This window comes from Gymnoscopelus braueri, assembly GCF_963280865.1.
Source record: "Gymnoscopelus braueri genome assembly, chromosome: 6".
Classification (NCBI taxonomy): Eukaryota; Metazoa; Chordata; class Actinopteri; order Myctophiformes; family Myctophidae; genus Gymnoscopelus; species Gymnoscopelus braueri.
Window position 1 is genome coordinate 720,001 of NC_137607.1, and position 26,235 is coordinate 746,235.

Genomic DNA, 26,235 nt, shown 5'->3' on the forward strand with positions numbered 1-26,235 from the left:
ATTCCTATAGAGGTATATTCCTATAGGGGTATATTCCTATAGAGGTATATTCCTATAGGGGTATATTCCTCTAGGGGTATATTCCTATAGGGGTATATTCCTATAGAGGTATATTCCTATAGGGGTATATTCCTATAGGGGTATATTCCTATAGGGGTATATTCCTATAGGGGTATATTCCTATAGGGGTATATTCCTATAGGGGTATATTCCTATAGAGGTATATTCCTATAGGGGTATATTCCTATAGCGGTATATTCCTATAGGGGTATATTCCTATAGGGGTATATTCCTATAGGGGTATATTCCTATAGCGGTATATTCCTATAGGGGTATATTCCTATAGGGGTATATTCCTATAGCGGTATATTCCTATAGGGGTATGTTCCTATAGGGGTATATTCCTATAGAGGTATATTCCTATAGAGGTATATTCCTATAGAGGTATATTCCTATAGAGGTATATTCCTATAGGGGTATATTCCTATAGGGGTATATTCCTATAGGGGTATATTCCTATAGAGGTATATTCCTATAGGGGTATATTCCTATAGGGGTATATTCCTATAGGGGTATGTTCCTATAGAGGTATGTTCCTATAGGGGTATGTTCCTATAGGGGTATATTCCTATAGGGGTATATTCCTATAGGGGTATATTCCTATAGGGGTATATTCCTATAGAGGTATATTCCTATAGAGGTATATTCCTATAGGGGTATATTCCTATAGGGGTATATTCCTATAGGGGTATATTCCTATAGGGGTATATTCCTATAGGGGTATATTCCTATAGGGGTATATTCCTATAGGGGTATATTCCTATAGAGGTATATTCCTATAGGGGTATATTCCTATAGGGGTATATTCCTATAGGGGTATATTCCTATAGAGGTATATTCCTATAGGGGTATATTCCTATAGAGGTATATTCCTATAGAGGTATATTCCTATAGGGGTATATTCCTATAGGGGTATATTCCTATAGGGGTATATTCCTATAGGGGTATATTCCTATAGGGGTATATTCCTATAGGAGCATATTCCTATAGGGGTATATTCCTATAAGGGCACCTGTTCAGAGCAAAAGGTCTCACTGCACTATTTTAACTTGAATCTAACTGTGCTTTTTCTCTTACCCTATAAGGTGCAAGGCTGTGCTCCTCACTGTCTATTTCTAAACCCTAGTACTTTTCCGGCTTCCTCCTTAATTTACTGAAACAATGACATTCTTGAATAGATTTGCCATCCTGCTGTCTCTGTTATTAACCCTTAATAAATGATATAGTCCTGGATACCATACTCAGAGAAGCAAAGTACACATTTGTTTCACCAGAGCCAGTGTAGCAGATGTGAGCCATCCGGCTTTTAAAAGTAAAGTTGGCAAAGAATCATTTACTTACATAGGAGCCACACAGTGGAACCAGCTCCAAAATAGTGTCAAAATGACAACCAATCCAATCCAATATGAGGACTTTTAAGCAGAAAACTAAATCATGTCTATTAGAAAAGGTTCCCCTATAGAGGGTCTTTAGACTAGGAAAGATAAGGTAGCACTTGTTTATATATATATATGTACTGTATATGTTACTTGTGTTTTTGTATTGTTTGTATGTGTGTACTGTGTCTGTATTGTGTATGTTATTACTACTTGTGTCTTTGTATTGTAATTGTCTGTCTGTCTGTCTGTCTGTCTGTCTGTCTGTCTGTCTGTCTGTCTGTCTGTCTGTCTGTCTGTCTGTCTGTCTGTCTGTCTGTCTGTCTCTCTCTCTCTCTCTCTCTCTCTCACATCTTATCTATCTATCTATCTATACTTATCCATCCATCCGTCATGTCATGTTAGAGTCTCATATATTTATGTATTTATAATTTATATATATATTTATATATCTATGTATTTATGTGTGTATAATGTGTATATATTTATGTATTTATGTATTTATGCATATGTATATTTGTATATATATATATATATGTGTTACAGATGAAGTGGAGGTCCTGCAACAAAACGTGACAGAGTTAACCCTTCACACTCAGGCATGTCAGAGCCTCCAGGTGGCAGCAGAGAGTCTCATGACGGCGGCTACCTTTAAGAACCAGGCCTGTAACTCCAGCAAGCTGCTGCTGAGAAAACAACTGTAAGTCTGTGTGTGTGTGTGTGTGTGTGTGTGTGTGTGTGTGTGTGTGTGTGTGTGTGTGTGTGTGTGTGTGTGTGTGTGTGTGTGTGTGTGTGTGTGTGTGTGAGAGTGTGAGTGTGAGTGTGAGTGTGAGTGTGAGTGTGAGTGTGAGTGTGTGAGTGTGAGTGTGAGTGTGAGTGTGAGTGTGAGTGTGAGTGTGAGAGTGTGAGTGTGTGTGTGTGTGTGTGTGTTATTATTAGGTCTATATAGTCAGGTGTAAAATATTTCCAAAACTGTTACTTTTCAGGGATGTAAAAAACAAGCTGTTATTATTGAGTCACAACATGTTGTTAATACTTTACATTAGTTTAATATTTATAAAACACACACTCAACCTATTCCACTCTAACATGTTTAATAAATAGTGAAAATAGCAGATCTACAAGCTCTGCGAACCTGTAGATCTGCTATTTGTCATTTCTCTACACCAGCACTCTGTGCATCCATTTGTAAAAATAAACTATAAAAAACACATCAATAAAAATGTTAATATGGAGGTTTTTCTGTGTGTGTGTGTGTGTGTGTGTGTGTGTGTGTGTGTGTGTGTGTGTGTGTGTGTGTGTGTGTGTGTGTGTGTGTGTGTGTGTGTGTGTGTGTGTGTGTGTGTGTGTGTGTGTGTGTTAGGTTGAGGTGTACAGACCAGGCAGCAGCAGACACACATTCATCTGGAACATCAGACATGATGAAGGATGAAGAAGAAGAAAAAGAAAAGAATTCATCAGAATCCCATGTGAAGGTGTTCAGTCTCCTGATGTTCCTCTGCTGTTCTCTGCACCTCCTCATCTGTAAGTAGAAAACATTAGGATTCTTAAACATTAGACATAGATGATCATAAATATATTTGATTCTATGGATTAGTCGCCATAGAGACCACACCCCATAGAGACCACACCCCATAGACCACACCCCATAGAGACCACACCCCATAGAGACCACACCCCATAGAGACCACACCCCATAGAGACCACACCCCATAGAGACCACACCCCATAGAGACCACAGCGGTTCATTCTATGGATTAGTCACCCCATAGAGACCACACCCCATAGAGACCACACCCCATAGAGACCACACCCCATAGAGACCACAGCGGTTCATTCTATGGATTAGTCTCCATAGAGACCACAGCGGTTCATTCTATGGATTAGTCTCCATAGAGACCACAGCGGTTCATTCTATGGATTAGTCTCTCCATAGAGACCACACTCCATAGAGACCACACCCCATAGAGACCACACCCCATAGAGACCACACCCCATAGAGACCACAGCGGTTCCGGTAGGAGACACAAAGGAAACTCTTTGTGTCTCCTACCGGAACCGCTTGGACATGAGGCATTGTGTCTTTAATATCTGGAGGCTCTTTAATTTGACATCTATATACAACATGCTACACAAGCAGAATGTAATGTACTAATGATTATAAAATACATCTAACAGCTACATTAGACACATCTTATTAGAGACAATTAATCAACAATATTGTCTTTTATGTGTTTATTACATTAGATTCAGGGGTTCAATGCTCACTGGACGGCCTTGCACGCCGTGCCGGAACCTATTTGACCAGCAGCACACGCAGGCACACACACACACACACACACACACACACACACACACACACACACACACACACACACACACACACACACACACACACACGCAGCACACACACACACACACACACACACACACACACACACACACACACACACACACACACACACACAGGCACACGCAGAGATTTAAAACTACTTTAAATTCACACCTCAACAAAGTTTACAAACGCTCCCGACTCACACCTAGTGAATTAACATAGGAATAAGCCTAGATGCATATCAGTTGTCCATTGTGTGACTTGCAGTGTAGGTGTTAAGCCACGTGCGCGTCACGTCATTGAAATAGAGTGCAAGAACATACCTAATGAGCATCATTGTATGCCTGATCAGATTTCAATCATGACTTCCTGTTTCTACAGGAAGCCTGTGGAACTACAAACGTCAGTCTGCTGTAATGAGAGCAACAGTGCCACCTGGTGGAGACTACATCACACTGCATTCAGTACTGTTTTAGAAATATCAATTATTTTCTCTGTTGATTGATCAAGAGGCTCTATGTATGTGTGTGTATATATATATATATATGTATATATATATATATATATATATATATATATATATATACATATATATATATATATATATATATACATACATATATATATATATATATATATATATATATATATATATATATATATATATATATATATATATATATATATAAAGAAAGTGGGCCTCTTCCTTACTTCCTTAATAGGTGTTACCAATGACACTAATGAAGGCTCTGTTCTGGTCAAACAGAGTCACTGGAAACACTCTGCTACACCAGAGGGTCTCACAGTGTGGTCCTGGGACCCTCATGTGGTCCAGGGACACATGGTTGCTGTGCATAGATCCTGTTGAATTATTTTTAACTGTTTTTTACTAATTGACGTGAACAGATTTATTTTTTAATAATTGACAACATTGATGTTTTATGATGATTAATCACTTACATCCTGGTTTATACTTTATCGTACAACAGTGTCACATGAAAATTGCCGATCTACAAGCTCACAAGGCATCACGTTGTTTCCCCCAAAATCCATCAAATGGACTGTTTTTATTCTCCATGAATGGATTATATTCACATTCACTGTTCAGCGTTGCCAAGTCTTCTTACTATAAGCGACTTTGGGCTTGTTTTACTGTAAACCCTTTATACATCGGAAACATTTGAAAATAGTAGATCTACAAGCTCAGAACGCGTCGTATGACTCACATCATGACGTGTTGTGAGCTTGTAGATCTGCTATCCCCCCCTCCCTGAAAAAAACTCTTGAAGAAACATTTTAAATACACAAATCTTGTAAAACATAATTATTTTCAGATGGGGGTCCGTGGCCAAATCCATATTCATGTGGGGTCATAGACATGAAAATGTTTGAGAACCACTGGTTTAAAACAACATTAGACCTTAAAGTCTGACTGGCCTTCCCTGGTCCCTTATTTAGGGTTTGTTTTCATAGACCGAGTCGCTTGTTTCTCTCTCAAAATTTGGCAATACTGATTAATGGTTAGTTTCCTTCAGTCACATGACCATAAGTACAGGATATCATTGGGCAGAAACCTTGTAAAAAAAATGCGGATCTACAAGTTCACAATGTGTCGCACAATGTGTCGCACACAACTATTTTTAGTGAGAGGGGTTAAGCTAGTGTGAAGGTTTTATAAATATTGAAGCAAACTAAACTAAATAATAACTATATTGAATCACAGGTTGTTGTTTATTTACTTTTCCTGATAAGTAACAGGTTTGGTCATGCTGTGATGATGATATGTAGATAATGAATGATATATGAGTCCAGTTGATGGTGAAACAGTGTGAATAAAACTAATATGAATGATGCTGGACAGTTACTATAAAACTAATGAATATGAATGATGCTGGACAGTTACTATAAAACTAATGAATATGAATGATGCTGGACAGTTACTATAAAACTAATGAATATGAATGATGCTGGACAGTAACTATAAAACTAATGAATATGAATGACTCTGGACAGTAACTATAAAACTAATGAATATGAATGATGCTGGACAGTTACTATAAAACTAATGAATATGAATGATGCTGGACAGTTACTATAAAACTAATGAATGACGCTGGACAGTAACTATAAAACTAATGAATGACTCTGGACAGTAACTATAAAACTAATGAATATGAATGATGCTGGACAGTTACTATAAAACTAATGAATATGAATGATGCTGGACAGTTACTATAAAACTAATGAATGACGCTGGACAGTAACTATAAAACTAATGAATATGAATGACTCTGGACAGTAACTTATTCTATACTGAGGGCCCTATCTCTATCTTACGCCTACACTTTCTTGGAATTATAATATATATATAACATATATTGTAATATTTTGAAAACCATTTTGAAATAGCTCAAATAGACGATCTATCGACACGTTGTGAGCTTGTAGATCGGCTATTTGAAGAAGAAGGGGTAAGGCGACACACAAGGTCCTGTCTCTCTTTTACTTCCTCTGCTGTTCTGTGAATGTTGTTGCTTTGCCTTTAGAAACTAGTTGTTAAAACACACATGATGTCACATATTAATAATCTGACAGACCTCTGTCTGTCTGTCTGTCTGTCTGTCTGTCTGTCTGTCTGTCTGTCTGTCAGACAGACAGACAGACAGACACACACACACACACACACACACACACACGTCACATGATGTATTTATTGTTCTGAATGTTTTGTCTTTGTAATATATTTGTTTTGTCTCTCAGCTCCATTTACTGGACAGTAAAACAATGAGTTGAGATGAATGAATAAATGTAATAAAATAAAGTCTGACTTTATCTGTTTCTTTATAGAACTGAACCACAACACACCTATTATTATTATTAAACATATATATATATATTGAAAGTAGCCAATCTACTTTCACTCTATTTAAATAGGGGCTTAAGTGGTAAAATATTATATTTTTGGTAAATATATTCCCTTCCTACAAATGTAGTCAAAGTCATGTGCTTGAAATGTGCTTGAAAATAATAATAATAATAATAATAATAATAATAATAGTAATAATAGTAATAATAGTAATAATAATAATAATAATAATAATAATAATAATAAGGGTAATAATAATGATAATGATGATAATGATAATAATAATAATAATAATAATAATAATAATAATAATAATAATAATAATAATAATAATGACAATAATAATAATAATAATAATAATAATAATAAGGGTAATAATAATGATAATAATGATAAGGGTAATAATAATAATAATAATAATAATAATAATAATAATAATAATAATAATAGTAATAATAATAATGACAATAATAATAATAATAATAATAATAATAATAATAAGGGTAATAAAAATGATAATAATAATAATAATAATAATAATAATAATAATAATAAGGGTAATAATAATGATAATAATAATAATAATAATAATAATAATAATAATAATAATAATAATAATAATAATAATAATAATAATAATAATAATAATATAGTCCATAAAGTGGGGAGTACATGTACTTTATTACTTTAGTTACTGTCAGTATGTACAGTAGTTCTATCCTCTATGTACGCAACAGCAGCTGCAGTACACACATGTGGCCAGAGGAGGGCAGTGCTACTCCACATATTAAACCGTTACCTCATGACGCGTAGAGCTCTCTGCTATAAAACTACACGCACGCTGTTTGATGACGTCATCTGAAGCGACCACTTCAAGTGAAGGAGCAGCAGAGAGAGCAGAAAGCATTGAAATCACTTTAATGATCAGATTAATGAACATCTATAACAGTTAATATTAACTCTAAATGGACGGAATAATGGAGGTGGACGGCAGTGTGATGGAGGGGGTGAGTTTATGTATTAACAATAACATGCTGTTTACAGCTAAAGCTAGCATTAGTCAGATAATGCTAGCTGTGGTACCAGGAGGACTGGGCATTAAGGAGGACTGGGCACTAAGGAGGACTGGGCACTAAGGAGGACTGGGCATTAAGGAGGACTGGGCACTAAGGAGGACTGGGCACTAAGGAGGACTGGGCACTAAGGAGGACTGGGCACTAAGGAGGACTGGGCACTAAGGAGGACTGGGCATTAAGGAGGACTGGGCACTAAGGAGGACTGGGCACCAACATGTTAAACTGGTTCATTTACCCCCAAAGAAATGTAACTAGTTAATAATTAGGAAGTAATGTAATTAAACATGATTAGAGCATGCTGGAACATTCGACCATTAAGGCACAATATTTCTATAATTGGCTACAAATCGCTACAAAACCTGTATATTCAGTCATTTTGGGCATAAATAAGAAGTTGAATGATAAGTGTAGGTCTGATAATGATGTAATGTATACTTTACATTATTATTATTACAAGTAAGACACGCGAACGCAGCTCGAAAATAACAATAAGAAGAATCGAAAGGAATGAGCAATTGTAGAGAAGTGGGTGGTACAGTGAAATGAGTGAGAACAGGGCCGCCACAAGAAGGCTCCATACCGCTAGCCCCATTTTTTTTTGTCTTTTTTAAATTGTTGTTTTTTTTTTTTTTTTTTTTTTGTGTTTTTTGTCTTTGTAGTTTTTGAAATGTGTTTGGTTTAGGCATGTTGCAGGCTGTTGTGCATTTTAATCAGAGCATTGTCTACATTCCTGCGTTCTTCATGGCCCTTGTTATTTTTGACTGTAGCTGCTATATTTCTCTCAGAGGAGTGTGGGGGCAGGCGGATTTCAGCCACACTGTAGTGCACTCTGGCGGCTGCACACAGGCAGTGCACGCACACAATACTGCACACAGACACAGACACACAACCCGAGCACTAGAGATGTCCCGATACCATTTTTTCCTTCCCGATCCGATTCCGATACCACAACTTGCGTGTGGGCCGATACTGATACCGATACCAGAGTGCTTAAAACAATTATAATAAAATATGATTATTATAATTTCAACAGCTGTATACTAGTACTAACGACTAACCTTACATGATATGATTGCTGTCATCAGGTTAAACCCTTTGTAAAACATTAAATAATAAGAACATACAGAGAATGAATGCCTCAGAACTTTTTCTTTTATTATCCAACTTTTGAAAGACATTTAAAATGTAAACATTAAGTTTTAAGCTGTTTGTTTGTTGTAACAGTTACAACAAACATTAGTGCAATGGCATTTGTAACATTCAAAGTGAGCGTCTACTCAGTAAACAAAAGAAATCTGTATCTGTTTGCTTCAAACAAGTTGGCTACACATACTGTAGAACTTAGTACAGGAATACAGTTACTTAGTGCAACAATAAAGAGGTAACTGTACGTTCACTTTGAACAAGTAGGCTACAGTACACTACACAATTGAAGTAGCTGTACAGGAATAAAGACATAAATACTCCCTGTTAAAGTGCAACTAAAAGTAAAAATAAAGTAGTTTCTTTTTTTAGAAACACTAACATTCAAAATAAATAAAAATCACAAACATTACAGGGTAAAAAGAAATAGCAGCATCTATGCTAACCCTACACTGTAAAAAACTAAAACCTTCACTTCAAGTAGGCTTACACATTGTGTGTATAAAGCAGTACTGCTCACAATTCCAAGAGCAATGGCAAGTTCTTCTTCAAGAAGATGATCATTTCTGCTCTCTCTCTAGCCTGTTTCTCTTCGCGTCGATAATGTTTGAGGCTGCACTGAACAGTCTCTCGCTATCCACACTGGTACCTGGAGCACAGAGACATTTTGCAGCAGTGGCAGCCAGGGTGGGAAACTGTAGTTTGTTGTCTCTCCAGTATTGGAATGGGCTGTCTGAGCGTGGGATGGTTTGCTGTGACAAATACGTGTGTATTTGAACCTGGGAGCTTGTGCTGCTACTTGCCCCACCTACCTCCCCATGCTCCTGGAGGATTTCCTCAAATGCACTCTTCAAGCAAAGCCCATTGGTTGGCTGTGATGGTCACTGGCAGTTCGTAGTCAGCTCCATATGATGAAATGGATCTCTTCTGCTCCAACATACTCTCGATCATATAGAACGTACTGTTCCACCTCGTTGCCACGTCTTGGTGCAGACGCTTGATGTCCATTTGAAGCTCTGTCTGGACCTCCGCGAAACGTGATGTAGCCAGTGGCGAGTGTTTGAAATGCCCAATAATTTTTCGAGCATTCGCCAGCGCATCTTTAACGCTCCTCTGTGACAGCAGTCCTTCATTCACCACGAGTTGGGTCGAATGGGCAAAACATCCCAAACTCGCCACTTTAATTTCCTCCATTGCTTTCTTCATATTGCTTGCGTTATCTCGCAAAACAACGTGAACTTTAGCCTTGATGATGTTCCATTTCACAAGCATCTCTTCCATTTTTTGGGCAATAGTGATGCCACTATGTGACCCAGGGAATTCACTTGCGTGCAGCACAACACTTTTAAGTGCGTATGTGGAAGTGTCCACCCAGTGTGCAGTTAAACTAATCATAGAAATTGGGCTCACGCCTGAGCTCCAAATGTCGGTGGTAAAGCTTATAGCCTGTACATTATTTAGTTGATCTGCAACGTATTCCCTAACAGTATTAAACGGCTTTGGGAGGGAGGTTTCTGTTAGATAATGACGACTTGGTAAAATGTACCTTGGCTCCAAATGTTCGATTAAACGGCGAAATCCAATGTTTTCAACAACCTGAAGGGGCTGGTCATCTAGAACAATGAATTCTATCAGTTTCTGTGTTATCTGTGTTGCTTTTGGGCTATCTTTGGCAAGTTTCTCCCGTCGTTCAAATGAGGCTTCCAAACTTTGCTGCTGCTGTGGTCCTGGATCCTTTCTTTTTTTCGTGTTCTCGAGGTAAACATCGTGCTCTTTTGCGTGTTTTTTCTGCAAGTGCTTAATCAGGTTGCTGGTGTTAAATTTGGCGACCTTTGTGCCACCCCTCGGAACATCCTTCTTGCAGACTGTGCACTTAGCTGTTGTGCTGGTGGGGTTTTCGACTGTAAAATATTGCCAAATGGCCGACATTTTCAACTTTTAAACTCAAACTACACTCTCCAGTCTCCACTAGCAGCACCGGCGAGACCGCATGCTGCGTTGCATTTGTTTGTTTCGCTGGCTTAGCGTAGGCATCACATGAACAAAAAAAGGGGGAATCGGATCGGTGCATAGACTGGCGTACTCGCCGATTCCGATATGACCAAATAAGGACATATCGGCCACATTGCCGATCTAGGTATCGGTATCGGGACATCTCTACCGAGCACGGTAGAGATGTCCCTCTTCCCCAATAGGGAAGAGACAGTTCATATGAATGGACTGTAGTTTGGCTGTTTTAGCCCTGCTGGTGTCAGAAAGAATTTATCTTAACGCAAGCGGGTGTGTTTTTGACAAACTTTAGACTAGATTTTCTTACCTTAATAAAAATGGTCATAAATACTATACGCTTCCAGTCGCTAGTTCAATATCTCTTCTCCCAGTGATTGAGTTCAGTTCCCATTCTTCCCTGGTCCTTTCAATCATCATGATTGGCTGAAGGGATCGTCAGTCAACGGATTTTATGTTTCCAGAGGGACATATCTTATATTTAATGGTATATTTTATTGCATTTAATATTGTTTAATATTGTATCTGATGTTTCCAGGGAGGACAGATCCTGAGGTTGTCCGCCGCTCTGAGCTGCATCACGGGCTCAAAGATCAGAATCTCTCAGATCAGAGCCGGGAGAAGCTCTCCAGGCCTCAGGTATCTAAACATGCTAAGATGCTAACATTCAGATCAGCCTCAGGTAGCTAAACATGCTAATATGCTAACATTCAGATCAGCCTCAGGTAGCTAAACATGCTAACATTCAGATCAGCCTCAGGTAGCTAAACATGCTAAGATGCTAACATTCAGATCAGCCTCAGGTAGCTAAACATGCTAACATGCTAACATTCAGATCAGCCTCAGGTAGCTAAACATGCTAACATTCAGATCAGCCTCAGGTAGATAAACATGCTAAGATGCTAACATTCAGGTCAGCTTCAGGTAGCTAAACATGCTACCATGCTAACATTCAGATCGGCCTCAGGTAGCTAAACATGCTAAGATGCTAACATTCAGATCAGCCTCAGGTAGCTTAACATGCTAACATTAAGATCAGCCTCAGGTAGCTAAACATGATAACATGCTAACATTCAAGATCAGCCTCAGGTAGCTAAACATATTAACATTCAGATCAGCCTCAGGTAGCTAAAAATGCTAACCTGCTAACATTCAGATTTGCCTCAGGTAGCTAAACATGCTAACATTCAGATCAGCTTCAGGTAGCTAAACATGCTAACATTCAGATCAGCCTCAGGTAGCTACAAATGCTAACATGCTAACATTCAGATCAGATCAGCCTCAGGTAGCTAAACATGCTAAGATGCTAACATTCAGATCAGCCTCAGGTAGCTAAACATGCTAACATGCTAACATTAAGATCAGCCTCAGGTAGCTAAACATGCTAACATTCAGGTCAGCCTCAGGTAGATAAACTTGCTAAGATGCTAAAATTCAGGTCAGCCTCAGGTAGCTAAACATGCTACCATGCTAACATTCAGATCAGGCTCAGGTAGCTAAACATGCTAAGATGCTAACATTCAGATCAGCCTCAGGTAGCTAAACATGCTAACATGCTAACATTCAGATCAGCCTCAGGTAGCTAAACATGCTAAGATGCTAACATTCATGTCAGCCTCAGGTAGCTAAACATGCTAACCTGCTAACATTCAGATCAGCCTCAGGTAGCTAAACATGCTAACATGCTAACATTCAGATCAGCCTCAGGTAGCTAAACATGCTAACATTCAGATCAGCCTCAGGTAGCTAAACATGCTAACATGCTAACATTCAGATCAGCCTCAGGTAGCTAAACATGCTAAGATGCTAACATTCAGGTCAGCTTCAGGTAGCTAAACATGCTACCATGCTAACATTCAGATCAGCCTCAGCATTCAGATCAGCCTCAGGTAGCTAAACATGCTAACATGCTAACATTCAGATCAGCCTCAGGTAGTTAAACATGCTAACATTCAGATCAGCCTCAGGTAGCTAAACATGCTAACATGCTAACATTCAGATCAGCTTCACGTAGCTAAACATGCTAACATTCAGATCAGCCTGAGGTAGCTACAAATGCTAACATGCTAACATTCAGATCAGCCTCAGGTAGCTAAACATGCAAACATTCAGATCAGCCTCAGGTAGCTAAACATGCTAAGATGCTAACATTCAGATCAGCCTCAGGTAGCTAAACATGCTAACATGCTAACATTCAGATCAGCCTCAGGTAGCTAAACATGCTAACATGCTAACATTCAGATCAGCCTCAGGTAGCTAAACATGCTAACATTCAGATCAGCCTCAGGTAGCTAAACATGCTAAGATGCTAACATTCAGATCAGCCTCAGGTAGCTAAACATGCTAAGATGCTAACATTCAGGTCAGCTTCAGGTAGCTAAACATGCTACCATGCTAACATTCAGATCAGCCTCAGGTAGCTAAACATGCTAAGATGCTAACATTCAGATCAGCCTCAGGTAGCTAAACATGCTAACATGCTAACATTCAGATCAGCCTCAGGTAGTTAAACATGCTAACATTCAGATCAGCCTCAGGTAGCTAAACATGCTAACATGCTAACATTCAGATCAGCTTCAGGTAGCTAAACATGCTAACATTCAGATCAGCCTCAGGTAGCTACAAATGCTAACATGCTAACATTCAGATCAGCCTCAGGTAGCTAAACATGCTAACATTCAGATCAGCCTCAGGTAGCTAAACATGCTAAGATGCTAACATTCAGATCAGCCTCAGGTAGCTAAACATGCTAACATGCTAACATTAAGATCAGCCTCAGGTAGCTAAACATGCTAACATTCAGATCAGCCTCAGGTAGATAAACATGCTAAGATGCTAAAATTCAGGTCAGCCTCAGGTAGCTAAACATGCTACCATGCTAACATTCAGATCAGCCTCAGGTAGCTAAACATGCTAAGATGCTAATATTCAGATCAGCCTCAGGTAGCAAAACATGCTAATATGCTAACATTCAGATCAGCCTCAGGTAGCTAAACATGCTAAGATGCTAAAATTCAGGTCAGCCTCAGGTAGCTAAAAATGCTACCATGCTAACATTCAGATCAGCCTCAGGTAGCTAAACATGCTAAGATGCTAATATTCAGATCAGCCTCAGGTAGCAAAACATGCTAATATGCTAACATTCAGATCAGCCTCAGGTAGCTAAACATGCTAAGATGTTAACATTCATATCAGCCTCAGGTAGCTAAACATGCTAACATTCAGATCAGCCTCAGGTAGCTAAACATGCTAAGATGTTAACATTCAGAACAGCCTCAGGTAGCTAAACATGTTAACATTCAGATCAGCCTCAGGTAGCTAAACATGCTAACATTCAGATCAGCCTCAGGTAGCTAAACATGCTAACATGCTAACATTCAGATCAGCCTCAGGTAGCTAAACATGCTAAGATGCTAACATTCATATCAGCCTCAGGTAGCTAAACATGCTAACATGCTAACATTCAGATCAGCACCTGTCAGGGTTGCAGCTGGTCATTAATTAGTGTTAATTAGTTGGTATTAATGAACTGTTTCTGAGCGCAGCATCTATCAGGCTTACAGCTGGTCATGTTAATAGTTATGTATTAATGTATAATAATGTGTATTAATATGTATTAACCCATTTACTGCCAATCACGTAGATCTACGCGAACCGATTTAAAGCCGCCACGTGCCAATCGCGTAGATCTACGTGAAGTGAAAAAAATATATATATATATATTATTTTTTTTCCAATTTCACCCAAAGACCAAGGAGATATGATTAGTTGAAGATCTAGACTCCTATCCACTTCCTTGTTAACTTAAAACTTAAAACGTCTATATTTCGGCTCCTGAGTACTTTATTTTTTTTCCAATGAAAAACTCTGGCACTGGCTAAAAAAATATGAAAATACCTCCGGCAGTTAATGTGTAATAATGTGTATTAATGTGTAGTAATGTGTATTAATGTGTATTAATGTGTATTAATGCGTAATAATGTGTATTAATATGTATTAATGTATATTAATTTGTAATGTGTATTGTAGAGCTCAGCATCTATCAGGCTTACAGCTGGTCAGAGACATCAGTGGAGGTCAGCTGGATGGAGCTGACATGGGGTCAACTGAGGTCACTCTGAGTCCTGGAAACATCCTGTGTGGAAGCCACCTAGCTGACACACACACTGCAGGGTGAAAATACACTATCAACTACACACACATACACACACACAGACACACACACACACACACACACACACACACACACACACACACACACACACACACACACACACACACACACACACACACACACACACACACACTGCAGGGTGAAAACATACTAAACACCATGGACCATGTTTCTGATGTGGTCCGTTCATGTAACACCTAGTGCCATTTGTAGCATTCTTGTGTAGACTCTAGAGCTTTGCAGACTCCATGGGCCATGGGGCTGAGACATGGACCTTCCCCATGGGCCATGGGGCTGAGACATGGACCTTCTCCATGGGCCATGGGGCTGAGACATGGACTGAGACATGGGCCATGGGGCTGAGACATGGTAGCCTGGTATCCAGCCTGCTTCGCTACGTTCGGCGGACTTTGTTTTCTCTCTTCGCTTCTCAGTCTGGAAAGCCTCCTATCTCCAAGGGAGGCGGGACATGGCATAAGGTAGGAATCGAACCGTGGCTTCTGATTGGTCTGTGGTGCGGGCGGGGCGGGACAAAAAAAACAGTGTGATCGTTGTGATTCGTCATTCGTTTGAACAACATCCAATCAGCAACGACGTTGCCCAACGTAACATATGTAGTTCCAGTGTAGTTCTGCAAAACGAGTCAATAGGGTGCTCTCCAGACTGAGAAGCGAAGAGAGAAAAAAAAGTCCGCTGAACGTAGCGAAGCAGGCTGGATCCCAGGCTAGAGACATGGACCTTCACAACACAGACTCGTCTCCATGGGACTGAGACATGGACTGAGACATGGACCCTCACAACCCAACAGCAAAGGGCCCTGGATGGAGTCTACACACATGGACGGACCACATCAGAAACATGGTCTTCTACAGGGACCTACCACAGGTCACAGACAAGGTCAGAGAGAGAAGGATGAGGCTGACAGGGCACTGTGTCTGACACCTGGAACTAGAGGCAAGCAAACTGACACTATGGAGCCAACCCAGAACACAGCTAGGAAAGGTAGGAGGTGCACCACCTACGTAGACACACTGCAGTGTGACAGTGGAGCCAGTAGGAGGTGCACCACCTACGTAGACACACTGCAGTGTGACAGTGGAGCCAGTAGGAGGTGCACCACCTACGTAGACACACTGCAGTGTCACAGTGGAGCCAGTAGGAGGTGCACCACCTACGTAGACACACTGCAGTGTGACAGTGGAGCCAGTAGGAGGTGCATCACCTACGTAGACACACTGCAGTGTGACAGTGGAGCCAGTAGGAGGTGCACCACCTACGTAGACACACTGCAGTGTGACAGTGGAGCCAGTAGGAGATGCACCACCTACGTAGACACACTGCAGTGTGACAGCAGAGCCAGTAGGAGGTGCACCACCTACGTAGACACACTGCAGTGTGACAGCAGAGCCAGTAGGAGGTGCACCACCTACGTAGACACACTGCAGTGTGACAGTGGAGCCAGTAGGAGGTGCACCACCTACGTAGACACACTGCAGTGTGACAGTGGAGCCAGTAGGAGATGCACCACCTACGTAGACACACTGCAGTGTGACAGTGGAGCCAGTAGGAGGTGCACCACCTACGTAGACACACTGCAGTGTGACAGTGGAGCCAGTAGGAGGTGCACCACCTACGTAGACACACTGCAGTGTGACAGTGGAGCCAGTAGGAGGTGCACCACCTACGTAGACACAGTGCAGTGTGACAGTGGAGCCAGTAGGAGGTGCACCACCTACGTAGACACAGTGCAGTGTGACAGTGGAGCCAGTAGGAGGTGCCCCACCTACGTAGACACAGTGCAGTGTGACAGTGGAGCCAGTAGGAGGTGCACCACCTACGTAGACACACTGCAGTGTGACAGTGGAGCCAGTAGGAGGTGCACCACCTACGTAGACACAGTGCAGTGTGACAGCGGAGCCAGTAGGAGGTGCACCACCTACGTAGACACACTGCAGTGTGACAGTGGAGCCAGTAGGAGGTGCACCACCTACGTAGACACAGTGCAGTGTGACAGTGGAGCCAGTAGGAGGTGCACCACCTACGTAGACACAGTGCAGTGTGACAGTGGAGCCAGTAGGAGGTGCACCACCTACGTAGACACAGTGCAGTGTGACAGTGGAGCCAGTAGGAGGTGCACCACCTACGTATTGTGTGTCCTCTAGGAGTGTGTGTCTGTTACTCCAGGTATCTCTACCATGTGTGTTGTTAATAGTGTGTATTGTGTGTCCTCTAGGAGTGTGTGTCTGTTACTCCAGGTATCTCTACCATGTGTGTTGTTAATAGTGTGTATTTTGTGTCCTCTAGGAGTGTGTGTCTGTTACTCCAGGTATCTCTACCATGTGTGTTGTACGGTAACTCCTCCTCACAGCTCCGTCTGAAGGGAGGAACCAACGCAGAGATGGCTCCTCATATAGACTACACTGTACAGGTACCTAGATATTATAATATATATATATATATATATATATATATACATATATGTCTTATCAGAAACATAACATACATATATAGATATTATGTCTTATCATAATATACATATATAGATATTATGTCTTATCATAATATACATATATAGATATTATGTCTTATCATAATATACATATATAGATATTATGTCTTAACATAATAGACATATATAGATATATACATATATGTCTTATCAGCGTATTTTAAATGTTTAATGTTTGTTTTTGTTCAGGTTTTCAAACCAATCCTGGAGAAGTTTGGAATCCATTTTGACCTGGACATCAGGATGAGGTGTGTGCTTTATTTTCCTAAAGGTGGGGGGGACGTGGTGGTGACAGTGTGTATATGTGTATAATGGGTGTTTATGTGTGTGTGTAGAGGTTATTTTCCTAAAGGTGGGGGGGACGTGGTGGTGACAGTGAATCCAGTCAAAGAGCTCAGTCCCATCGTCATGACGACCAGAGGAAACATCACAAAGATCTACGGAAGGTCCTTCGTCGCTGGAGTCCTACCGTTCAAGGTTTGACCTTTAACCTCTGACCTCTAAACCCTGACCCCTGATCTTTAACCCTTAACCCCTGGAGTCCTACCGTCCAAGACGAATAAAATACAATGTATATATATAGATATATATATATATATATATATATATATACATCTAGCAATATATCTGACAAAAATAGCAAGACTCACCATCTCCGGTTTACTTCCTGTATCTGTGTGAAGTAGGCGGAGCCTTTTTAGGAAGCAGGAAGCAGGTTGGAGTCTATTGATTCTAATGGAAGAGTGAAGGTGAACGGTCGTTAGGGATGAGACGATAATGGTTATTATCGTCTCATTGTGATAGAAAATGCGCACAATGATCGCATCGCAGAGATTTTAATTGATGGTGAAATTGTCCTCCGTCATACACTAGGATCAGTTCACCTTCACAGAGCTGTTTATCCGCTACCACTTAAACCCTCTAGAATTGGTAAAACGCACCTGTAAAGAACGTACTTGATACAGTCTTTTTTCACTCTATAAATCTCTTTGCCAAAAATAGCCGATCTACAAGCTCACAACGTTGTGAGCTTGTAGATGTTCCACCCCAGAGTGTGTGTGTGTGTGTGTGTGTGTGTGTGTGTGTGTGTGTGTGTGTGTGTGTGTGTGTGTGTGTGTGTGTGTGTGTGTGTGTGTGTGTGTGTGTGTGTGTGTAGCTGGCTAAAGAGATGAGTTCAGCAGCGGTCAGAACCATCAGGAAGGACATTAAAGATGTGGACGTCAACATCACTCCTGTTCAGGAAGACAAGCAGCACGCCTACGGCAACGGGAACGGCATTATGTAACTAACACACACACACACACACACACACACACACACACACACACACACACACACACACACACACGTAGATGCACAAACTTGGCAAAGCTCAACAACAAGTATTTCAGGAAGCATCGCCTCCTCCATAATGTGGCGTCTGACAATTATCACAGACACTGAACAGAAACCGAATGTATTTATATAATAACTGTATTGTATTATTTATAGTCATATTACTGATGATATGTTTATTATTTATAGAGTCATATTACTGATGATATGTTTATTATTTATAGAGTCATATTACTGATGATATATTTATTATTTATAGAATGTATTTATATAATAACTGTATTGTATTATTTATAGAGACATATTACTGATGATGTGTTTATTATTTATTGTATTATTTATAGAGTCATTGCTGAATCCTCCACTGGATGTCTGTTCGCTGGATCAGCTCTGGGCAAGAGAGGTCTGTCTGTCTGTCTGTCTGTCTGTCTGTCTGTCTGTCTGTCTGTCTGTCTGTCTGTCTGTCTGTCTGTCTGTCTGTCTGTCTGTCTGTCTGTCTGTCTGTGACATTAGTCCAAACTGTCCATAAAACCATATTTATTTGACAACTAAGAACCCCTAGGTCTGGTCTGAGCTAAACGTGTCTTTAGTTGATTTAGATCTTATCTTTTTTATCTTTATGTGTTGCATCAAAAGGTGGGAATATTTACTTTTATGTTTCTATCCTATTTCATTTAGCTAACCCTTACTTTATAACAGGATAATTATGATTATTATTAATAATAATATATTATTGTAGGAGTCAGTGCAGACCAGGTGGGGATTGTTTTACATTCATATTATTATTATTATTATTATTATTATTATTATTATTATTATTAATAATATATTGTTAATATTAATGTAAGAGTCAGTGCAGACAAGGTGGGGATTGCTTTACATTATTATTATTATTAATAATAATATGTTATTATTGTAGGAGTCAGTGCAGACAAGGTGGTGATTGTTTTACATTATTATTATTATTATTATTAATAATAATATGTTATTATTGTAGGAGTCAGTGCAGACAAGGTGGGGATTGACGCGGCTGAGATGTTAATGAAGAATATCAGACACAATGGATGTGTAGACGACTTCCTACAAGACCAGGTACACACACACACACACACAGACACACACACACACACACACACACACACACACACACACATCCATACTTATGTTAATTATTCAACGGTACATTGAGAACCAGGTATGGAGGTAAACTTTAGTAATGTTCAGTATTTGTTCAGTTTATAATCTCTGTGTGTGTGTGTGTGTGTGTGTGTGTGTGTGTGTGTGTGTGTGTGTGTGTGTGTGTGTGTGTGTGTGTGTGTGTGTGTGTGTGTGTGTGTGTGTGTGTGTGTGTGTGTGTGTGTGTGTGTGTGTGTGTGTGTGTGTGTGTGTCTGTGTGTAGCTCATCATCTTCATGGCTCTGGCTAAGGGAACATCTCGGATTCGAACCGGAGCCGTTACGCTGCACACCAAGACCGCTGTGCATGTAGCTGAACTACTGACTGAGGTATTATCATGTAGCTGAACTACTGACTGAGGTATTATTATTATCATGTAGCTGAACTACTGACTGAGGTATTATTATTATCATCATGTAGATGAACTACTGACTGAGGTATTATTATTATTATCATGTAGATGAACTACTGACTGAGGTATTATCATTATTATCATGTAGCTGAACTACTGACTGAGGTATTATTATTATCATCATGTAGATGAACTACTGACTGAGGTATTATTATTATTATCATGTAGATGAACTACTGACTGAGGTATTATCATTATTATCATGTAGCTGAACTACTGACTGAGGTATTATTATTATCATCATGTAGATGAACTACTGACTGAGGTATTATTATTATCATCATGTAGCTGAACTACTGACTGAGGTATTATTATTATCATCATGTAGATGAACTACTGACTGAGGTATTATCATGTAGCTGAACTACTGACTGAGGTATTATTATTATTATCATGTAGCTGAACTACTGACTGAGGTATTATTATTATCATCATGTAGATGAACTACTGACTGAGGTATTATCATTATTATCATGTAGCTGAACTACTGACTGAGGTATTATTATTATCATCATGTAGATGAACTACTGACTGAGGTATTATTATTATTATCATGTAGCTGAACTACTGACTGAGGTATTATTATTATCATCATGTAGATGAACTACTGACTGAGGTATTATTATTATTATCATGTAGCTGAACTACTGACTGAGGTATTATCATTATTATCATGTAGATGAACTACTGACTGAGGTATTATTATTATTATCATGTAGCTGAACTACTGACTGAGGTATTATTATTATCATCATGTAGCTGAACTACTGACTGAGGTATTATTATTATCATGTAGCTGAACTACTGACTGAGGTATTATTATTATCATCATGTAGATGAACTACTGACTGAGGTATTATTATTATTATCATGTAGCTGAACTACTGACTGAGGTATTATTATTATTATCATGTAGATGAACTACTGACTGAGGTATTATTATTATCATCATGTAGGTGAACTACTGACTGAGGTATTATTATTATCATCATGTAGATGAACTACTGACTGAGGTATTATTATTATTATCATGTAGCTGAACTACTGACTGAGGTATTATTATTATTATCATGTAGATGAACTACTGACTGAGGTATTATTATTATCATCATGTAGCTGAACTACTGACTGAGGTATTATTATTATTATCATGTAGATGAACTACTGACTGAGGTATTATTATTATCATCATGTAGCTGAACTACTGACTGAGGTATTATTATTATTATCGTGTAGCTGAACTACTGACTGAGGTATTATTATTATTATCATGTAGATGAACTACTGACTGAGGTATTATTATTATCATCATGTAGCTGAACTACTGACTGAGGTATTATTATTATTATCGTGTAGCTGAACTACTGACTGAGGTATTATTATTATTATCGTGTAGCTGAACTACTGACTGAGGTATTATTATTATTATCATCATGTAGGTGTGTATATATAGTATATATAAGACATGAAAAAGTTTGAGAACCACTGATATAGAAACATCCATTTATCAGAATTTAGAAGACATTTGTAGAAGGTCTTAATTGAATTAATATCTATTTGTTCATTATTTTTGTTTTTTTTGTTCTTTAGGCAAAATTTACGATCACTTCCTGTGAAGAAGAGCCTGGCTGTAACATCATTGAATGTCAGGGGTCAGGGGTCACCAACCCTCACCTGTAGCCCCGCCCCCAACCTTTAGCCCCTCCCCTCTGCCTCGCCCCGCCCCCTGCCAACTCTGGCCATGACTGGGCCTTCTCATTGGCTTTTTCAGGCCCCTCCCACCTTCACCCTGGACCGTCTAATTGGCTGTTTCAGGCCCCTCCCACCTTCACCCTGGACCGTCTCATTGGCTGTTCCAGGCCCCTCCCACGTTCACCCCCGTAGCTTGTTGCATTCAGGGTCTGCGCCTGTCAAACCATTAAAAAAGAATAACTGTTAAAGATTCATAACTGTTAAAGATTCATAACTGTCAAAGATTCATAACTGTTAAAGATTCATAACTGTTAAAGATTCATAACTGTCAAAGATTCATAACTGTTAAAGATTCATAACTGTCAAAGATTCATAACTGTCAAAGATTCATAACTGTCAAAGATTCATAACTGTTAAAGATTCATAACTGTCAAAGATTCATAACTGTTAAATATTCATAACTGTCAAAGATTCATAACTGTTAAAGATTCATAACTGTCAAAGATTCATAACTGTTAAAGATTCATAACTGTTAAAGATTCATAACTGTCAAAGATTCATAACTGTTAAAGATTCATAACTGTTAAAGATTCATAACTGTCAAAGATTCATAACTGTCAAAGATTCATAACTGTTAAAGATTCATAACTGTTAAAGATTCATAACTGTCAAAGATTCATAACTGTCAAAGATTCATAACTGTTAAAGATTCATAACTGTCAAAGATTCATAACTGTCAAAGATTCATAACTGTTAAAGATTCATAACTGTTAAAGATTCATAACTGTTAAAGATTCATAACTGTTAGATATAAAAATAACTGTCAAAAAGAAAGATTCATAACTGTCAAAGATTAAAAAACGGTCCAAAATGATTCTAAACTGTTGGATTGTTTTAGTTTGTTTTGTTTTTATTCACAGTAATGTTTTAGGGGCAGTTAAAGATCATAAGAAGTTTATTTCCTGTTGATATTAAATTGCAACAGGAAGCATTTAGAATGTTTGTAAAATAATCTCTAATTTATTCCATCAGGGAAATGTTTTTCAGGTCAACAACCTCTTAGCTGAGAGAGAGATGAATAAAATTGTTGCAGATTAAACCTTTTCTTATATTTTTAGATGGTTCCATAGACTTACTTTACTTTACTTACTTTATTTGTTTATTTAGACAGGACAGAGCATATTAATGAACGTCACATGGACGTAAATACACCGGATTTAGCAAAGATGCTAATTTTCATCCGCAGTCCTCACACAAAACATAAAATCAGAAAAACATAACATCAGAAAACAGACAAACGGTGAAATACATTTACATAACATTACATAGCCTAAAAATAAACCTAAAATATGATCACAAATGGTTGCAGCTTTGGTTTTCAAGCAACCATCTTTTCACATTGAATTTAAAAGATGGAAATTTAGCAGTAGATACAGTATGTAGGCCTACATACAGTAGATACAGTATGTAGGCCTACAGACAGTAGATACAGTATGTAGGCCTACAGACAGTAGATACAGTATGTAGGCCTACAGACAGTAGGTACAGTATGTAGGCCTACAGACAGTAGATACTGTCTGTAGGCCTACATACAGTAGATACAGTATGTAGGCCTACAGACAGTAGATACAGTATGTAGGCCTACAGACAGTAGGTACAGTATGTAGGCCTACAGACAGTAGATACTGTCTGTAGGCCTACATACAGTAGATACAGTATGTAGGCCTACATACTGTACCTACTGTCTGTAGGTACAGTATGTAGGCCTACAGACAGTAGATACAGTATGTAGGCCTACAGACAGTAGGTACAGTATGTAGGCCTACAGACAGTAGATACAGTATGTAGGCCTACAGACAGTAGGTACAGTATGTAGGCCTACATACAGTAGGTACAGTATGTAGGCCTACATACAGTAGGTACAGTATGTAATAATAATAATAAACTTTATTTGTATAGCACCTTTCATGACATGAAATGCAGCTCAAAGTGCTTTACAGAGCAAGAATACAATTACAGTTAGAACCAATTTAACAATAAAGCAAACAAAAATAAAATAAAAGCAAAGGCTCGTTCTCAGTATACAATTGCAGATAATAAAATGCAGTGGCCCTCGCCACTACAACACAACTAGTAGACACAACTACAACACAAATGAATATAACTTAAATGTAGTGGCCACTGTCCTCTACAACACAGCTAAAGAAATATCCACACTTCACACAATTGCCAATATTACATGTGTACCTTAGTAATATATCTTCACACAATTGTCAATATTACACCTTAGTAATATATTTTCACTTAGTAATATTACACCTTAGTAATATATTTTCACCATGTTTACCACGTGTGGACTAGCCCAGGGGATCTGCTAACTTATCACATCCAAACCACACACCGTACACCCCTGAGAATGATATCGGGGTTATACAAGATATATAGAATAAACATAGACAAAAGGATCTGCCCTGGAGGGTCCACCACGTGTCGACGTGCCCCAGAGGATAATTCACTGAATCCTCCGGATGGAGTTATCAGACTCTTGTCTTTTAACTACCGTGACTCTCTCTTCCACTCACACAAAACAAAAGCAAAGGCATAAAACAACATTAAAATAGGGAATACAGTGAGGAATTAAAAATCAACCAAAGAATCAGCTAAAAGCAAGAGTGAAGTAATAGGTCTTGAGCTGTGCTTTAAAGCTATCGACAGAGGCTGCCTGTCTTAAGTGTAATGGGAGTTTATTCCACACTGTCGGTCCGTAAAAGCAGAATGCTGCTTCACCGTATTTTTTATATGTCATTGTAGGCACCTCGAGCAGGTCAGCACTTGAAGACCTGAGGGCCCGGTTTGGAACATATCTCTCTAGGCAGTCAGAGAGGTAGGATGGTGCCAGACCATTTAGAGCTTTATAAACTAATAAAAGAATTTTAAAATCAATCCTAAAAACAACCGGGAGCCAGTGTAGTGAAGCTAGAACTGGAGTGATATGTTCTCTCATCCTGGTTTTAGTTAAAATTCTGGCTGCCGCATTTTGAACAAGTTGTAATCTGTCAGTTGTTTTTTGGCAGGCCTGTAGGCCTACAGACAGTAGGTACAGTATGTAGGCCTACATACAGTATGTAGGCCTACAGACAGTAGGTACAGTATGTAGGCCCACAGACAGTAGATATGTAGGCCTACAGACAGTAGGTACAGTATGTAGGCCTACAGACAGTAGATACAGTATGTAGGCCTACAGACAGTAGATACAGTATGTAGGCCTACAGACAGTAGATACAGTATGTAGGCCTACAGACAGTAGATACAGTATGTAGGCCTACAGACAGTAGATACAGTATGTAGGCCTACAGACAGTAGATACAGTATGTAGGCCTACAGACAGTAGATACAGTATGTAGGCCTACAGACAGTAGATACAGTATGTAGGCCTACATACAGTAGATACAGTATGTAGGCCTACAGACAGTAGGTACAGTATGTAGGCCTACAGACAGTAGATACAGTATGTAGGCCTACAGACAGTAGGAGGGGTTATTTATTATAATCATTGTTTGTGTTCATTTAGAAGCAACAGGAAGTTATTTTAAACCTGCATCAATGGAGGCACTGAACCTAAAGTCTGTGGAAACTCACACCTTACCACCTGATACACACACACACACACACACACACACACACACACACACACACACACACACACACACACACACACACACACACACACACACACACACACACACACACCCTGCCTGTTGGAACACTGAACACCACCTGATCCATAGAACACCCTGAAACCCAAACCCATGTAACATGAACCCCTCAGTCTGTGTGTGTGTGTGTGTGTGTGTGTGTGTGTGTGTGTGTGTGTGTGTGTGTGTGTGTGTGTGTGTGTGTGTCAGTAAGTACACAGTGTGAGGTAGACAGTGTTATGGTGTTTTCTGCTCGGTGTGGGAGGTGTTTTTCAGAGGTTTGTGTGTTTATTAGATCAGACATGTAGAGATGTTTACATTCAGATCAGATGAAAGGACATGTTTACAGATGTTTAGATCGGCGTAGCCTCCAGGCGTCA

General features: G+C 39.2%; 2 protein-coding genes across 3 annotated transcripts in view; both read left to right on the top strand.

The window, feature by feature from the left end:
* Window positions 1–4,290, top strand: part of LOC308087519 (uncharacterized protein) — a 16,059-nt gene extending 11,769 nt beyond the window's left edge. Inside the window, exons 3-5 of the mRNA XM_080431442.1 lie at window positions 1,983–2,136; window positions 2,800–2,960; window positions 4,153–4,290. Coding sequence (XP_080287568.1) covers window positions 1,983–2,136; window positions 2,800–2,960; window positions 4,153–4,154 — 317 coding nt within the window. The 3' untranslated portion in view covers window positions 4,155–4,290. The remainder of the gene's footprint in view (window positions 1–1,982; window positions 2,137–2,799; window positions 2,961–4,152) is intronic.
* A 3,217-nt stretch (window positions 4,291–7,507) lies between these two features.
* On the top strand, window positions 7,508–23,041 carry rtca (RNA 3'-terminal phosphate cyclase). 2 transcript variants are annotated; one of them, XM_080431441.1, is made up of 12 exons: window positions 7,508–7,644; window positions 11,402–11,502; window positions 14,893–15,036; window positions 17,342–17,465; window positions 17,736–17,794; window positions 17,882–18,023; window positions 18,703–18,827; window positions 19,226–19,284; window positions 19,879–19,973; window positions 20,281–20,385; window positions 22,059–22,146; window positions 22,238–23,041. In XM_080431441.1, coding segments are annotated over exons 1-12 (1,086 nt in total). In that variant the 5' UTR covers window positions 7,508–7,602; the 3' UTR covers window positions 22,240–23,041. The 2 variants fall into 2 exon arrangements, with proteins under 2 accessions (XP_080287567.1, XP_080287566.1); XM_080431440.1 differs by having other exon boundaries at window positions 22,059–23,041.
* Window positions 23,042–26,235: the final 3,194 nt, after the last annotated feature.

What these genes read in the sequence shown, in the direction of transcription:
- rtca (XM_080431440.1), top strand. Translation starts at nt 7,603, where the DNA reads ATGGACGGAATAATGGAGGTGGACGGCAGTGTGATGGAGGGG. An exon ending in ATATAGACTACACTGTACAG is followed by an intron (nt 17,466 to 17,735) that starts GTACCTAGATAT and finishes GTTTTTGTTCAG; the next exon opens with GTTTTCAAACCAATCCTGGA. An exon ending in GGCAACGGGAACGGCATTAT is followed by an intron (nt 18,828 to 19,225) that starts GTAACTAACACA and finishes TATTATTTATAG; the next exon opens with AGTCATTGCTGAATCCTCCA.